Source organism: Cervus canadensis, chromosome 18, assembly GCF_019320065.1.
Source record: "Cervus canadensis isolate Bull #8, Minnesota chromosome 18, ASM1932006v1, whole genome shotgun sequence".
NCBI classification, from domain to species: Eukaryota; Metazoa; Chordata; class Mammalia; order Artiodactyla; family Cervidae; genus Cervus; species Cervus canadensis.
In genome coordinates, this window is record NC_057403.1 from 37766541 (window position 1) to 37783749 (window position 17209).

Genomic DNA, 17209 nt, shown 5'->3' on the forward strand with positions numbered 1-17209 from the left:
CTCCTGAAATACTCAAATTCATAGGCTAGAAAGTAGAATAGTGGGTACCAGGGTTTGGGTGCATAGGAAGCTATTGTTAAATGGACGCTGAGTTTCAGTTTGTGATGATAAAAAAAATTCTGGAGATGGATGATGATGATGATAATGTAAATTTACTTAATGTCACTGAAATTAAAATGGTTAAAATGGTAAATTGCATGTTGTGTATATTTTCCAAAAATAAAAAAATCCACAAAAAATCCCCAAATAAAACAAAAAACCTATGGGAGGCAGTGGGGTTATGCCCAGGTTGCAAGAGAGACCAGAGAGTAAGGAGTCTGAATGCAGCACCAAGACCTCACCCAGTGGACAAGTGAGCATGGAGTGTGGATGTCCTGAGAGGTGCACTCGAGACAGTGAAAAAAAAAGCCAGGTGTTCTGCAGCCCAGGCAACTTTGCAGCAGCTCTCCTTGACTGAGTGAGCAGCACAGGCTCAGCCCAGCAGAGAGAAGCCAGTAGTGCTCCCTCCCTCCAAGGACTCAAATCGAGAAACCATCTGCTTCACCCAACTGTTTCACAGATGGACACAAATTCAGGGCAAGTCAACGTGTCTTTATTAAGGACTCTCTCTGTGGCCAGGCTTTGAAGGGACCCTGGGAAAAATCAGTATGGAAAGGGGAGAATATCCCCAGCTGTCAAAGCATCACTCCTTATAACATATAACCTGCCCAAGGCCTCAGTCCAATGTGAAAAGGCATAAGGTTGAGCAGGATGAATGGCGAACGGCAAACTGTTTGCAATGGTGGGGCAGTGGCAATCTGGGTGGACTTCCCATAAGAAGTGGCTTGAAGTTGACCTTGATGGATGGGAGGATTTGGAGAAGGAAGAGAAGCGTTTGTTCTGAGTCTGGGTAGCTGGGCAGAATCCGGCAGAAAGGGCCTGAACTAATCCAATGGTCAGTGAGATAGCTGGACATCATGGGATGTCAGGCTGAAGAGGGTGATTCTGGGCCCCAAACAGGCTAAGGCTCTGTCATGGAAGGAATATAGACCCTCTGCAGGACCTGGACTGGGGAGGGCAGGATGCTTGTCCCAGACACGTCCACGGCTAGTGTTCCTAGCCTGCGTGGTGGGACAATCCCTAAGGCTCCCTCCTGCAGAGCCGCTCTCAGAATTGCCTTGCTTTTCAGGTCCTTAATTCTGGTGCAGCCTCTTCCAAAAGGCCATCTTCTTCTCCCTGAGCATCACACCCACCCTTGTGGTTAAATCCAGCTGCAGGTACTTCTCATCCTTGTTGTAGCGTGGCCAGTAGGGCAGCTTCCCACCATTGGGGTTTCTGCCCAGGAGGAAGGAGAGAGGATTACTTGAGCTCGTCTTCATCTTGCCTCCTTCTGTTACTTTTCCCTCATACACTTTCCCTTTGGGAGGTAGGGTTCAAGAAGGCCTTACAGAGATGATATTTAGACAGATCTTTAAGAAAGAGGAGGAAAAGTGTGGTGGGAGGGCACTTTGAGGCAGAGGGAACTGTATGTGCAAAGGGTTGGAGGTATGAAAGCCCAGGGCTTTTGGAAGAAAGCACAAGTACAGGGTTAGGTGAAAATATAGAGTGTGTCAAGAGAATAGGTGTGGAGAAGAGATGAAACAGGAAGGATTTTGAAGACTTTTGTTCCAAGTGAAGGGGATGGGACTTTATCTGGGAACAAAGGGAAGCCATGAAGTTTTAAGTGGGTGACTTGGTCAAATGATATTTCAGAAAGATCCCTTGAGTGTCATCAGGAGGATGGAGAGAAAGGAGAGAGAACGTGAAGATGGAAACTAGTTGCAAGACTAGCCAAAGCTCAGATCATAAGTCATCTCTGCCAGGAAACCGCCCCTGCCCACCCCAGGTCAGTCAGACACCTCCTCTATGCTCTCATAGTGCCTTCTGCTTCCCTAACACAATTCTCATCATGCCAGATGGTAATTTAATATCTTTGTTAACTATTAACAGGCTGCTGGCAGATGGGGATCATGTCTATGATACCCTTGAATTCCAGCTCCCAGTATTGAGCTGGCCACAAAAAAGCACATTGGTAGTGACTATGGAATGCTTGAGTGAATGAAGGATGTGGTCATGGGACAGAGAGAGGCACATTCTAGGGACATTTAGGCCTGGGTGCCTTTTCTATGGGACATACAAGGACAAATACCTGAAACAGCTGACCACTGGGTCTAGCGCTGGTAGGAAGACCACCCACACGTGTTGGGGGATCAGACTCACCCTGAGCGAGCAAAGTTGGCCCAGTATTTCATCATCTGGAGGCTCAGTGCCTTCTCCTTGCTTGAGGAATGGCCTGGAGGCAGAATGGAAGGTAGGGTTTAGAACGGACCATGGGGTGGGGACATCCCACCCCACTGCTTCCATGCTGGGAGGCTTTCATTTGAGAGAGTATTCCAGATTAAGAATTTACTAGCTAACTCCCTGTGGTCAGCCAGGGAGGGTGGGGTCAGAACACAAAGATGGAGAGATTGACACCCAGCGGGGAGTCAGGTGGGGCTTCGGCACCTTTGGAGAAAGGACTCCCAAAGATGAAGCCGATCTCATCTCCGTGGTCTGCCCCATCAGTGCGGGGTTTTACGATAGTGCCAGGAGCGTAGTGCTCAAACTCATACAGATAGACAGGGAAGCCAGCATCTAGGAACAAGAAACCCAATGAAGGCTGCTGAAAAAGACTCAACCCGGACTTCTCATCCACCCTACACATCCCACCCACCTGCATCAAGCAGGGGGAAGAGTTTGGGCTTCAGAATCCAGGGAGCAGATTCGAATCCTACCTATACTACTCATTAGTCACGTGACCTGGGGCAAGACACCCAACCTCTCAGAGCTGCAAGTCCTCATCTGCAGACTAGGGACGTGAAAACAGTTCATGGGATTGTGGTAAGCCTTCTTCTTCCTTCCACTGAACCTCTCCTCTCTCTGTTTGGCACTGAAGGTTCTTCAGTGTCTACCTTCTCCAGCCCCTCCTTTGACCTCTCACCCACGTGTTGCCCAAGCCTGGGTCAGCCTGGGTAGGATCTCCAAGATACCCCTATAGAGGCCTGTCCTTGCAGCCAGGAGACCTTCCCTGACCACCCTAGGTTGTTTCCTCTGGGCTGGCCTTGGCCTTGCCCTCTTCAGCCCTAAGGAACAGCCTCTCTTCTCTGCAGTTGACAGCATGCTGTCTCTTCTGTGGCCACTTGGAATTCTACATCAGCCCAGAGGTACAGAGAGGGTGAGTGAGTGATTGGTCAGCCCAGTGGCAAGCAGCACCAGTGGACAGGGTGTGGCCACTCTTGAGAACCCCACATACTGCGGTGGTAGCGGGCAGCCTGCAGTGTGGAGTACACAAAGGTAGCATCCCCAGCTAGGTCCATCACATGTTTTTGTAGCATCTTCTGGTCATGGTCATCCACATCACTCAGGTACTCCTCCATCACCAGTGGTAACTGCTCCTTGGTGACATTCTAAGTGGGGAAGTCACACCCACCCTGAGGTGTGGGGTGCCAGCTGGGTCACAGGTAAGCACACCAGTGACTTGGATCCAGGCTCAGCACCCCCAGGAGTTTTTGGCCTGGGTGTGGGGGGATGAGGAGCCTCCTGGGAAGGTCTCCCCCTTTGACAATTCTTACCCCAGTGTTTTAGCTGCATGAGAACTGCCTGCTCTGTCCCCGAGGAAGTCTGGAGAGCCTTGCCCAGTAGCAGCCACCTGATCCCATGCAAAACCCCAGGCCCCCCCAAGGAACATCTCTGTCCTAGCTGGGAGCCCTTTGTGAAGAGCAGCTAGTAGGTAAAAATAGGGAGGCTGCCTTGACCAACCAAACAGAGCACACGTGATAGCACGGCCCCTCACCAACAGGGTGCTGGTACTCCAGAGCAGCTTGATGATGGTTTCTTTCCTCAGATGGCTCATTGGAAACTTCACGATCTGCTCCACAAGGCAAGGGCCCAGGTGTAGGCCAGGCCCAAACATTAGGAAGGATTCCAGCTGTGCCACATCAGGCCCCAAGGCTCTTCTCAGAACAGGAGTACCCATGACCTTTCCCGCACTCCTGCTCCCAACCTCTCCATCACTAACTTGGTTTGGAGCTGCAGTGAGGGCTGGGAGGGCCCTCCTGAGCTTGGGCATCTGCCCTGATCCACCCGGGAGCAAGGGAGGGACCCAGGATGTACAGCCGCCTGGTGGGGAAGGAATGGATATGAGGACCCATTCACACTATGAGCTAAGGATTTGGGGGCCCCCAAACCTCCAAGAGACTACACTTCTCTCCCTCTCATTATTCCTGTACAGTTCTCACTGCACAGGGACTGCAGGAGGCTCCCAAGCTCTCGGGCATCCCCAGAGAGACCTCTGGAATCTGACGTGGTACCCAGCACTGCTCATAAGGCATCCTCTGCTACCCCTACTGTGATGGGCATCCCTCCTTTTCACTTACAAAAGGCAAGAGCCAGTTGAACTCCAGACTGTTGACACCCAAAAGGTAAGGCACAGGTGCAACCTGCCCCTGAATCAGGACCACAATGGGGTTGTCCTGGAACACTACACCGTCCACCACGGGGCTCATGAACCACACAATCTATAAGGCAAGGGGGTTTCCAGTCAATCCTCCCACTTACCCTCCTAGGACCCCGTTGGTCTAAGATGACAGCTCAGCAAGTTCCAGAAATCATTCTAGTATATGTGCTTTGACTGGGAAAAAGCTGGGGCTCAGTCAACCTGGTGTGAGAGAGGATTAGCCACAGGCAGGACCAGGCTACTCAGACTCAGGATTCCCCCATCTCCCACCCCTCGGCTGACACCAAGAGGTGTTCACATAGCGCATTCTCTCATCTCTTGAAAATCTTTGCTAAGACTTCTCTTTTCCTTCTATTTAAAATCCTACCCCTCCCAACATGCCCAACCTCCTTACTCTCCTTCTTTTGTTTCCATTAACTTATCATCTCCTAAAGAAGTGAATAATTCATTTATTTATAGTGTTTATTGTCTGCCCCCAGTGGAACATCAGCCCTGTGAAGGAATTTTGGCCTGAGTATCCTAAGTGGCTCACAAAAGATGTTCAGACAGAATGGGGCCTGCTCACCTCTTGAGGGTCTTCCTGGCCGCGCAGTTTGAAGAATCTCTGTGGGAAGAGAAAAGGATGGGACTAAAGGGAATCTTCTACGGCATGGTGCCTGGGGAGGCTGGGTACCAGGTCAGAAGGATGCAGGCAGCTGGGTCAGAGGCCGGAAGGAAGTTCTACCTACCATCTTCTGGGAAACACGCATCACCTCAGCCCCTGATAGTGTTCTCAGGCAGTCTACCAGAATCTTTGTGCTGTTGTGGTTGCAGCCTGCCAGCTGGGCAATCTTCTGTGAAGAGAAGAGGTGCTTGGGGGTGTGCCCATCCTGCCTCCCTTGCTGAACCTTAGGAGAGAGGAGGCACTTACCTTGGCCACCTTCAGTGGATCAGGAGTGATGAAGATTTGGAGTGCTGCGGTGCCACTCTGGGAAATGGCCCGATGGAAGAGACCCCGGGCTAGGGGTGATGTCATCTGCAGGGGTGGGGGGAGTGGCAGCCATGACATGCACAAATGGGGACCACTTGGGCAGTTTGGGGTGACTTTCTGGCCTGGCTGGGCTGCTTGAAGGGGCCCAGAAAGGGCAGAAGCAAGGAGGGAGACAGGAGTTCTGGGTTGGAGTCCTAAACCTAGAGCCTGTGCCTTCCACTCTCTGGGCATCCATGTCCTGCTCTGTGGAATGGCCCCAGGGGTCCCGCAGGGCATCTGGTGTTGCTGCAGTGGTTCTGCTGGTGTAACAAACCAATAGGGGCCCCCCTCTGCTACTGGGCTAGGAATATGGGAAGGGGACCCTATGGTTCCCATGACCCCAATTACCTGCACTGATAGTTCTTAGCCTTCCCCTGCTACCCAGGTTGGAGAAGTGAAGTGAAGTTGCTCAGTTGTGTCCAACTCTTTGCGACCCCATGGACTGTAGCCTACCAAGCTTCTCCGTCCATGGGATTTTTCAGGCAAGAATACTGGAGTGGGTTGCCATTTCGGACCCCCATCCTGTCCCCTGGGCACCTCAGACTTAATGTGCCCCAAATTTGCTCCAGCCACTCCCCATCTGGGTGTTGTCCCTTATCCACACCATCCACCTGGGCCTTCCCTCTCTCCTCTGGTCATCTGCATGCTGCAGTTGGCCCTGTCCTGTCTACTTGGCCTCCCACATCACTCATCTATTGTCCATCCTTCCCGCTCCTATTTCAGAACTAGCCCCCATTAGATACACCATCCCTCACCCCAAGCTGGTCTCCAAGCCTCTGTTTGTGCTTCATTTTAACCCAGACCCAGCAGATAGAGCCAACTCTAAAGGCACATCTGATTGTGTCACTCCCCTGCTTAAAATATTTGCCTGCTCTCCAAGGCATTTTCAACAAAGTTGCTTAATTTCTCTGGGCCTCACTTTCTTCCTCTGTAGATGGAGAACACTTTTCTTTTTGTAGAGTGCAGAAAGGGAATAGTCCTCTTTTTGGATTGTTGAGGTAATTCAATGAATGAATACATGTAAGGTGCTTAGAAAAGTGACTGGCACACGGAATGTGCTCAAGTGTTTGAGTGTTATTACTGTGGCCCACGAGGTCCTGTGTGACGTGCTCCCCGCTGACTGCCCAGCCACATGTCCCTCACAGGGCACCTGACCTACCCTCAAACTCTAGGTGAGCAGTACCCCAGAAGTCAAGGGCAAAGCCCAGTCTCTAACCTAGGCCTGACTCCTACGCCTGATCTGTGGCCCCAACCCTGCCCAGAGGGCACACAGTGGTCTCTGTTTCGGGCATAGACCTCTGGGGGAATGTGGAGAGGCAGGAAGTGCTGGATGATCTTTCTGGCCCACCACAGTCATAGTCTTAGCATTGCCTTTTCTGGGCTGGCTTGGTTTCCTCCCTGAATGGAACAGATATCCTTGGCTGTGAGGGGTGGTACCCATGGCAGTGGTGAGGGCAGGTCTGTGGATTGGAATGTAAAGTATACCCAAATCTGCACAAGTATATGTGCAGAACCCATGGGCCACGCGGTCCTGCGACTGTGCTTAGGTCTATCTGGGCATTGCACTCACCAGTCCCGAGATGCACATGGCCCCTGATGACTGGCCGAACAAAGTCACGCAGCCTGGGTCTCCGCCGAAGGCTTCGATGTTCTTCTGCACCCAGCGCAGAGCCGCAACCTGGTCCAGCAGCGCCCAGTTTCCGCGCGCTTGGCTGTCCCCAGTGCTGAGCGCGCGGGGCTCACTATCAGCGTCAGGAGCCCCGACGCCTGGGTGCTGGGGAGCCCCGCGCCTTGTCCCGCCCTATCCCTCAGAGACTAGGCCTAACCACCGCATTTCCTTCCTTATAATTGGGCGCCGCCCCATGCGGTATCTAGCACCTACCTGTCTGCTCCAAGTATTAGACCCCTCCCTGCCACGCCCCTCACGAGGATCCGCTCCATAGGCCACGCCCCCTTTCTTCCACCCAATCCTCACCTCCTCCGCCTTTAGTCCAAGAGCCGAGGAGGCCCCGCCCCTGACCCCAGGCGCGGGTTTCCGGTCCCGCCCACCTGAGGAAGCCCAAGATGCCGAGCCTGTGCTGCAGAACCACGACCACCACTTTCTCCCTGGCAGCCAATTCGGAGCCATCATAAGTGGAAGCGGAACCCACGAGGAAGGCGCCTCCTGGGAACCAGATCATCACCTGGGCGAGAAGGGCTGAGGCCTGAGCGGGACAGCGGGGTGCTTGAGTGGGATGGTGGGTGGTTGAAGGCTGAGTACTCACGGGCTGCAGAGGGTCTCCGCGCGCTCGCACTGGCGCGTGCACATTCAGGTATAGACAGTCCTCACTGAAGTGTAGCCATTTATATCGTTTGTGTGTGTTGAAATACATGGAGGTGACCTGTCCCCAGGACTCCTGAAGGCACCTGTGGACACGATGTGAGTTGGGTTTCAGTGCCGTGATGATAGTGGGGAGAATGGTTTCAACCCAGGTTCCTGTATTGAGGGACTAGAACCCGAGGCAAGATTCAGGCAACGTGTGGCTGTGTGTGCGTGTGTATTCTTGTCCTAGCAGCCTCCACTAACATTAGGTCCAGGGGTAAGAGGCAGGTTGGCATTCCCTGCCTTGCACCTTGGTGTGCCTGTTCCCAAGGAAGGAAGCAGTTCCCTGCTCCTGTTGGAGACCTGTTGGTGCTGTCAAGCTAGAAACCTGGGTGCCCTGGGCCACCTCCTTTCTTACATGCCCTGTCCTCCTCTCAGTCTCTATTCTGACTCCAAAACAGCGTTTGAATAGGCCCCCTCTGTTCACTTCAAGGCTACTGCCCTGTGAAGGCCACCATCACTCTGGCCAGGACTCTGCCCCTGCCTCTTCACCTCCCCTCCAACTCATCTTCCACTCCCTGGCCAGAAAGATTGACAGATAACACAAATCTGACCATGTCACTCCCCTCCTTATTACCTTCCCTGGTTCCTCCTGCCCCCAGGATAAAGTCTAGGTTCACCCACAATGACCTAGGCTCTCCTTCCCATCTAGTCATCTCCTCCCAGTCACTCTTTGCTCCAAATACACATGACCTCTTGCCTCCCACCTCCAAGCCTCCATGCCTCTGTTCTCTCTACCAAATGCCTTCTCCTCTGCCCAGCAAGCTCCTACTCACATTTAAGGTCCAGCTTATGTGTGTGTCTGCTGGGCACTTTCTCCTCTGGGCTTCCCAAACCTCTATACACCACTAACTATAATACTGACTTGGAGTAATTTTGATTGGTTGTTTTTGCTTTCAAAGGGTAGGGATGGAGATGTGTTCAGCTGATTCCTGGCACTTGGCCCTGTACCTATGCACTGTATGGATCTTGGGCTGTCAGGCCATCTTACCTTTCCTCCATGCTGGCCCAGCCCTGGGGATGGCTATTCTTATAACAGGTGGGGCTGGGCGCATTTGACTGGATGCAGGAACCCTGTCTACCTACTCCTCTGTTCCCTTCTCTTGTGCCAGCCTGTCTTCACTGTGTGAATGTGTGTTTTTGTAGGTGTAATTCATCCCCACCTCCCTAACCCTAGATCATCACATGCTCCTTTTCATTCCTTCCCCACAGCACTTCAACATACCTTGGTCCAAACCTATCCTCTACTACCCACCTTCTCCAGCAACTAATCTATCTCTCTCTTCCCCCTCACGGCCAAACTTTTCAATAAGTTTTCTTTCCCTCCACACCTACCAGCCTGTCCAAGATCACTGGTAGGCAACTTGTCTCTTTCTACAGATTGTCTTTGCTTGACTTCTCAGCAGCAGCTAACATTGGTGTTAGGATCAGTTCAGTTCAATAGCTCAGTCATGTCTGACTCTGCAACCCCATGGACTGCAGCACGCCAGGCCTCCCTGTCCATCACCAACTCCTGGAATTTACTCAGACTCATGTACATTGAGTCAGTGATGCCATCCAACTATCTCATCCTCTGTCGTCCCCTTCTCCCGCCTTCAATCTTTCCCAGCATCAGGGTCTTTTTCCAATGAGTCTGTTCTTCACATCAGGTGGCCAAAGTATTGGAGTTTCAGTTTTAGCATCAGTCCTTCCAATTAATATTCAGGACTGATTTCCTTTAGGATGGACTGGTTGGATCTACTTGCAGTCCAAGGGACTCTCAAGAGCCTTCTCCAACATCACAGTTCAAAAGCATCAATTCTTCGGCGCTCAGCTTTCTTTATGCTGTCCCATAAATCACATCCAGCATCCCAGCAGGAAAGCCAGGGGTCTTAGAGCCTAGAACTGGGGTTATAAGCATTTGAGGCCTCTGTCTCCAACCTGCCACTAAAGCCATTCCCATCAAAGTCACCAATGACTTCCATCTTGCTAAATCTCTCCCATCATCTTACTTGCCCTGGTAGCCCCTCTGTATGGTTGACCATTCTCTGCTTCTTCAAAGCTTTCCTTCTCTGTGGTTGTTCAGTCACCAAGTCATGTCTTATTCTTTGCGACCCTGTGGACTACAACATGCCAGTCTCCTCTGTCCTCCACTGTCTCCCAAAGTTTGCTCAAACTCATGCCCGTCGAGTCGGTGATGCCAACTCATCGAGTTGGTGATCCAACCATCTCATCCTCTGCCACCTGACTTCCTTCTCTAGGCTTCTGTAATCCCACTCTCCTGGTTTTCCTGCCACCTCATGGGTGACTCCTCCTCCTCTTCTTTCCAGCCTAAGCAGGCGAATGCCCCAGGCCTCAACCCTCATTTCTCTTTTCAGTCTGATTATTCTTTCCTGAGCTGATGTCCTTCAGGCCTAGGGCTTCACACCACTGACCTTCTGATGACTAGTCTCCTTCCAGCTCCCTTTGTCCAAACCATCTATTCCACATCTCCACATGGATATCTATTAGACATGCCAAACTTAACATACCCCAAAATGAACTCTTGTTTTGCCCAAACGTGCTCTTGTCCTAGTCTTCTCCATTTAGGTAAATTGTGCCTCTATTTGCCTTGCTGCTCTGCCCCCAAACTAGTCATTATCCTTGATTATTCTTCTTTCCTTGTGACTCACATCCAATTCTCCAGAAAATCCTGTCAATTTTACCTTCAGAATAAATCTGGAGCCTGACTACTCCCACCCATCTCCACTGTAACTACCCTGGTCAAAGCCACCATCTCTGTAAGAGCTTTCTTTCTCCCTGTTCTCCCCTTAATTACCACCCACAGTCTGTTTTAAGTTATCCACAAATTCTTACACCTGACACTCTGTGTTCCAAACAGCCAGTGGCCAATATTCCCACAACAGATACCCAGATGTTTATGCAAGGGACACCCCAATCTCGAAACTCCTGATCCTCAGAGTTCCAACAATGGTTTTTCCATGTTCTGTCACCTGATCCATGGGGTTCCGAATAACAGTTGTCACACAATATTCAGAATGCCTAGGCTTCTCTCAGTGATAGCCAGTAGTTTAACAACCAACACTCCAGTGTTCCAGTAACAGTCAATCATGGTCTAACAGTGGACATCCTGTTTTTTAACAACTAGATACCCAGGTAGTTGTAGTTTTTTATATCACCTGACACCCAGGTTCTCACAGTAGACATTTTTTTAAATCCAGTAATTTATCCAACCGATGCTGAACAGTGTTAGTGTTCATCACAGAATGTTCTGGACAGTGCGTTACTCAATGGTCTGAGTGAACAGTGAATATACTTGTTCTTGGTAAACTGCCAAGCCCAGTGCTTCAAAGGGCAGTCATTGTCCCAACATGCTCATGTGACTCAGGCCCAGCTCGGGGTTGCATGAAGACCCTGGGACATTGAAACTGCAACTGAGTCCAGGTTTCCCCATATTCTGCAGTGAAGGGCTAGGGGTGACATGTGGCCTTCTTAGGTTCAAGCACCGAGGAAGAGGGAAGAGCTCAGGGTTCTGTGTGTGTGTGTACTGTTCCTTACACACATTTAGGGACACTCAGCTCCCCAGCAGGTCCTGGGGGCACAGTCAGTATGCACCTCCTCTTTGCCTGGAGCCTTCCCACAAGAGAATAAAAAACAGCCTTATCAGTGACTTAAGTACCATTTAGACCAGCTACTTCATTATATAGGTTTGGAAACTGAGGCCCAGTATGGTCCCCAGGCTTGCCCGTGGGCACAAGTGCACTCTTCGGTGAGTTGTTCAAACCCTGGCCCAGAAGCGGGCATGGGTTCTCCGCCTTGCTTGGGATCTGCCCACCTCCCAGCCCACAGTCCTCTGGTTCTTACGCAGGGGCGTAGGTGGTGGCATCTCTGATTCCTTCCCAGGGCTCTGGGGACTCTGGGGCAGCGAATCTGCGGGCACCCACAGGAGGTTTGGAGAAGGGAACTCCTAGGAAGACATTGATGGGTGTCTTCCCCACGTGTATCTGCTTTCCTCTGAGTGTCCCATATTTGGTATCCACTAGAGGCTCCTTGGTGTGCAAGGCACCTAGAAAGAGAAGAGAAGGGTCACCCTGGACACCAGAGACACCTTGACCCATCTGCCACAGCACCAGCTTGAAGCTTTTCACAATTGTGTCATTGCTTACTTCTTTTGTGTTCCTCTTAGTAATTTTATCTAGTGTATTTGATTTAAGATATCAAAGCTATGTTTGTTTGTTTGTTTTTCCCTTCCTGAAGCACCCCTGTCATTTCTTTCTCCTCCTCCCCCTTTATCAAAACTAAATTTTTCAGGAATTTCCAGATGGTCCAGTGGCTAGAACTCTGCACTCTTACTGCCAAGGGCCCAGGCTCAACCCCTGGCTGGGGAACTAAGATCTCACAAGTCACATGGTCAAAAAACAAAACAAAAAGCTGAAATTTACTGTGCCCTGGTTCCCTGGGGGCTCACCCTAGAAAATGACAGAAAGCAAATCTAATAAAAATATTATCGAACTTGATTGGGCATTAGAATCCTCTGGAGGAATCATCAGGAAATTCAAATTCCTGGGTCCCATTCTACATCCTCTGAAAGAGAATCTCAGGTTGCATCAGGAAATTAGATTTACAACCCCTTCTAGGAGATTTTGATGCAACTCATTTTTCGAATAGCATTGATATAGCTGAGTGCCAAAGAATTGATGCTTTCGAACTGTGGAACTGGAGAAGGCTCTTGAGAATCCCTTGGACTGCAAGATCAAACCAGTCAATCCTAAAAGAAATCAACCCTGAATATTCATTCGAAGGACTGATGCTGAAGCTCAAGCTCCAATACTTTGGCCACCTGATGCGAAGAGCTGACTCACTGGAAAAGACCTGATGCTGGTAAAAACTAAAAGCAATAGGAAAAGGGGGTGGCAGAGGATGAGATGGTTAGATAGCATCACTGACTCAATGGATTCAATGGACATGAATTTGAGCAAACTCTGGGAGACAGTGGAGGACAGAGGAGCATGGCGTGCTGCAGTCAGGCAGCAAAGAGGGATCAAAAAGAGTTGGACATGACTGAGCAACTGAATAACAACAGTTGGTGTGGTAAGAACACACCCTCACACCCTAGCTGCAGGCGGCCTCTCTGCCCACGTCCCCAGGTCTTACTTGAGTAATATCTGGGCACAAAGAACTGGCTGTGGTAGTGACCCTTCAAACATGGAGGTGTGTGCCAGTGGGGGCAAGGGACCATCTCAAACCTCCTCTGTGTGTGTGTAGTCCCTTGCAACTTACAAGGCCCTTTGTCATGGTCCTCCCATGTAGGCTTCTCAATGGCCCTTGGAGGAGTGGGGTGGGGCCTTGAGGCCCAGAGATGGTTAGTGACCAGCTTGAGATCTCATAGGACAGAGCCAGGAGGTCAAGATCTATCATATTACTCAGATTTGCCCTGAATTCTGGGTCCACCCATGATTGAATAGCTAATGACTATGATTGACTGATCTTTTATTATAGCTTGGCACTGTGCCAAACACTTTTATGCTCTCTCACCTCATCTGCCTAAAAAATTTATAAGGTAACTGTTTTGTATTTTCCTACTACACAAATGTGGAAATGGGGGTTCAAAGTGGTATATAACTTGTCCAGGGTGACACAGACTGTCTCACATCAGAGCTCTGCCTAAACAGTAATGTTTTACTGTCCTCACCCAGCCTCTGGGAGCACCTAAGCCTGTGACAGAGTGCTCTACACCCCTGAATCAGAGCTGATGAGGAGTGTTCCCGGTCCTACCTCTGCTACCCTGAGGCAATACGTAAACACTTATGAAAACAATATTCCATGTTTTTAGAAGTCATAAAATACTAATTAAAACCAAGAGTTACAATTTCCACTTAATAAATTAAAAACAATGGCACCTCGACTTCCCTGGCAGTTCAGTGGTTAAGACTCTGTGCTTCCATTGCAGGGGGCGGTGTGGTTCCATCCGTGGTCCCACATGCCTTGCCATCAAAAAACCAAAAACATAAAACAGAAGCAATATTGTAACAGATTCAGTAAAGACTTGAAAAATGGTCCACATCCAAAAAAAAAAAGAAAAATCTTTGAAAAATGATAGCACCCAATTCTGGCAAAGATGCAATGAAAAGGACACCCACATATGCTGTTGGTGGAAGATAAACTGATACACCACCTTGAAAAAATAATTTGGCAAAATGTATAAGAGTCATAAAATATTCACATGCTTTGACTCAGTAATTCCACTCTAGGTCCACCCTTATGAAACTAGTCAGAAATGTATTAAAAGAAAGACTTTATGAATCACAGTCATACTTGCCATAGTGAGAACAAGAAGCATTATTTGTATCTGGGGTTCAGGAAAAGTAAATGTAATTATGAACTCAAGTTATAAACTGTTTATGCATGATCTTAAGTGAAAAAAAAAACAGAATAAAATTGTTTAGGTGCTTATATCACAGCTATATACAAATATGCAATAAAAAGACTAACAAACAATGTGCCAGAATGCTAAAGTTGTTTTAGCAAAGTTTCAAGTTAAAAAAATTTTTTAATGTGGGGACTTCCCTGGCGGTCCAGTGGCTAAGACTCTGCACTTCCACTGCAGAGGGCTCAGGTTTGATCCCTAGCTGGGGAGCTAAGTTCCTGCATGTAACCAAGAAAAAAAAAATTAATGTGTTAATATGGGCAAAACTAAATTATGATAGCCATCAGAATGGTGGTGGTTACTTGGAGTGTATTGCCTGGGAAGGTGCATGTCAGGTGCTGGAAATGTTCTAGATCTTTTTTTGTTTTTTTGGCCTTGCCTCATGACATGTGGGATCTTAGTTCCCCGACCAGGAATGTAACCCACCCTGCTGCATTGTAGCACAGAGTCTTAACCACTGGACCACCAGAGAAGTCCTGAAATGTTCTAGATCTTGATCTGGTTGGTGATTACACAATGATTTTACACACACACATACACTAAGATATATATATATATATATACACACACACTAATATAATAAGATTTTTAAACAGTATTAATTGTATAAAGAATGTAAGTATACAATCATAATTATAACATATAGAGTTATGTAAATTATAAGATATATTTTATAAAAATGTAAATATAAATGTCCATGCTCCCAGCTGCCCACCACCCCCATCCACCCAGATCTCTAAATGTCCCTACCCTGCTGCCCCCAGGAGAGGTTGAGTTGGGGACCTGTCCCTATGGCCTATGTCCCTCTTGAACCAGGGAAGGGTAGGGGCTTACCCCAGGCTGTCTGCGCCACCAGAAGGAGGGTGAGGCTCAAGCACAGAATCCAATTCATTCTCCGGCCAGCCAGCTCCTGCCACAGTCTGGGACGATGTCCACCCCGCAGATGTCAGATGGCGGATGTGTCTGCGGCGAGCTGGGCTGTCCGACTTTTATCTTTTAATCATCAATAGAAGGTGAGAGGGTGGGAGAAATTGTAACCAGCTCTCCCATCAGCCCACAGCCGTATCTCTGCGTTGGGGTGATAAGTCACTGTCAATGGTCTTGGCTCTTTGAAAAACTGACCAGCCTGTAACCCCTTTGCAGTTTGCTCATCTGTGCAATGGGCTTAAAGTTGAGGTAGTGTGAGTCAAGCACTGAGCACCAGTAGGTACTAAGTTTGGAGCAGAACCCCTGAGCACTTGTTTCTTGGCCCCCAGGTTTCCTCCCTGCGGATTTAAAGGCCCTACTCCCCGCCCACACACACATACACGGAGGCTTCCCTCCAGTTTGTGCAGTCCCTTTCACAGGCACTCCCTAACCCTTCTCACACATGCTGACTTTCTCAGCCAGGACCATGTGGGTCTGAAAGCAGCCATGATGTGGAAGTCCAAAACTGGGTGATGGTGGTCAGGGACCTGGGGTAACCAAATAAATATTAAAAACAAAACAAAAACTACCCTATCCTTTGACTAAGAAATTTGGTCTGGGAGACCATCCAAAACACACAAAAAGTTGTTTACAGGATGAGTGTCCTATAGCCTTGTTGACGACAGCCTCACCTCAGTAAGGCTGTAGGGGATGGGTGAAGAAGGATGTTACACCTACAGAATGTAATTTATGCTACACGGTCAGTAATATCATGTTCCGTGAGACTCTAGAGTAGCCAATGATTTAGCACTGGTTATGAGCCAGGCTACTGGGCTTGAATCCCAGCATTGCCACTTACAAGCTGTGTGAGTCTTCTGGACTCCAGTTTCTTCATCTGTAAATCCTGCATGATAATATTACTGAGTTGTAGTGAGGGTTAAATGTGTTCATGTAGGTAAAGCACTTCAAACAGGGAAAACCCATCGTCAGCTGTCATCGTTAGTCCTTGGGGAAAGGCTGATGTGGTTTAATAACTTGAAAAAGGGAGAATCTGAAATTGTATATTGAATATGACCATGGAAAGTACATACCAAAATACTCCAAAGATGTCTAAAGTAACAGGAAGGATTGATGCCAAAATGGTGTCTGTGGTTGGCTCTGAGTTGCAGAGTCATCATCAGTGACCTTGATTTTTTTTTCCTTCTTTTTCCTTTAAATTTTCTGTAGTTTCTACGTTTTCTTTAGCCAGCATTATGAAGAATGCATTATCATTGTGGGGTTTAAAGAGTCAGGTATGGGAGAGAACAGGGAAGGCAAGATCAGGGAAACACAGGTTACCAGCAGCTTCATCTGTCCTGGGCCACGTTTCTCTTTCTGGATCATATTCCCTTTCTCATTACTTTGCGCTGCTGGCCTCCCCTGCGGTCCATGTGTGGCCACATCACTAGGAGTATGGAGCCTGGTTTGAGGGAAGTGACAGAGCCACTTGTTTCTGCTTCCTAGGCTCCAACAAGGTTAGTTGGTTTTTTTTTTTTTCCCCATTTATTTTTATTAGTTGGAGGCTAATTACTTTACAATATTGTAGTGGTTTTTGCCATACATGGACATGAATCAGCCGTGGATTTACATATGTTCCCCATCCCGATCCCCCCTCCCACCTCCCTCCCCATCCGATCGCTCTGGGTCTTCCCAGTGCACCAGCCCTGAGCACTTGACAAGGTTAGTTTATCTGTTTGTACTAAGCATGTGTTACTGAAAGGAAGGGCCAAGCTGGGAGGTGGAGGGGAGTGTGAGTGTGGAGGACAAGGGAAGTGGGTGGTGGAAAAGGCAGATAAGACTGTGAGTGCACCTGCCAGGCAGGCCTGGAGGTCAGTCACCTGCAGGATCCGCAGCCCAGCTGTGCAGTAACTAGGCCAGCTCTGTGTGGGCCTTAAGGACCGGTCCTGCCAATAGCTGGCTCCATTCGTGCCCCCTCTCCCCGGGGAAGAAACAACCTTTCACCTGGGCCATATG

At 49.2% G+C, this 17209-nt stretch overlaps 1 protein-coding gene across 4 annotated transcripts; it reads right to left on the reverse strand.

The window, feature by feature from the left end:
• Positions 1 to 570: 570 nt before the first annotated feature.
• Positions 571 to 15556, reverse strand: CES4A (carboxylesterase 4A). 4 transcript variants are annotated; one of them, XM_043435729.1, is made up of 14 exons: positions 15125 to 15544; positions 11728 to 11929; positions 7787 to 7928; positions 7572 to 7705; positions 7093 to 7246; positions 5424 to 5528; positions 5242 to 5346; positions 5079 to 5117; positions 4434 to 4574; positions 3851 to 3925; positions 3311 to 3464; positions 2524 to 2652; positions 2239 to 2311; positions 571 to 1314 (listed from the first exon to the last, which is right to left on the reverse strand). In XM_043435729.1, the coding sequence occupies exons 1-14, from the start codon at positions 15180 to 15182 to the stop codon at positions 1173 to 1175; spliced, it is 1653 nt and encodes a 550-aa protein (XP_043291664.1). In that variant the 5' UTR covers positions 15183 to 15544; the 3' UTR covers positions 571 to 1172. The 4 variants fall into 4 exon arrangements, with proteins under 4 accessions (XP_043291664.1, XP_043291663.1, XP_043291662.1 ...); XM_043435728.1 differs by having other exon boundaries at positions 5242 to 5343; positions 7572 to 7928; positions 15125 to 15546; XM_043435727.1 differs by having other exon boundaries at positions 7572 to 7928; positions 15125 to 15545.
• Positions 15557 to 17209: the final 1653 nt, after the last annotated feature.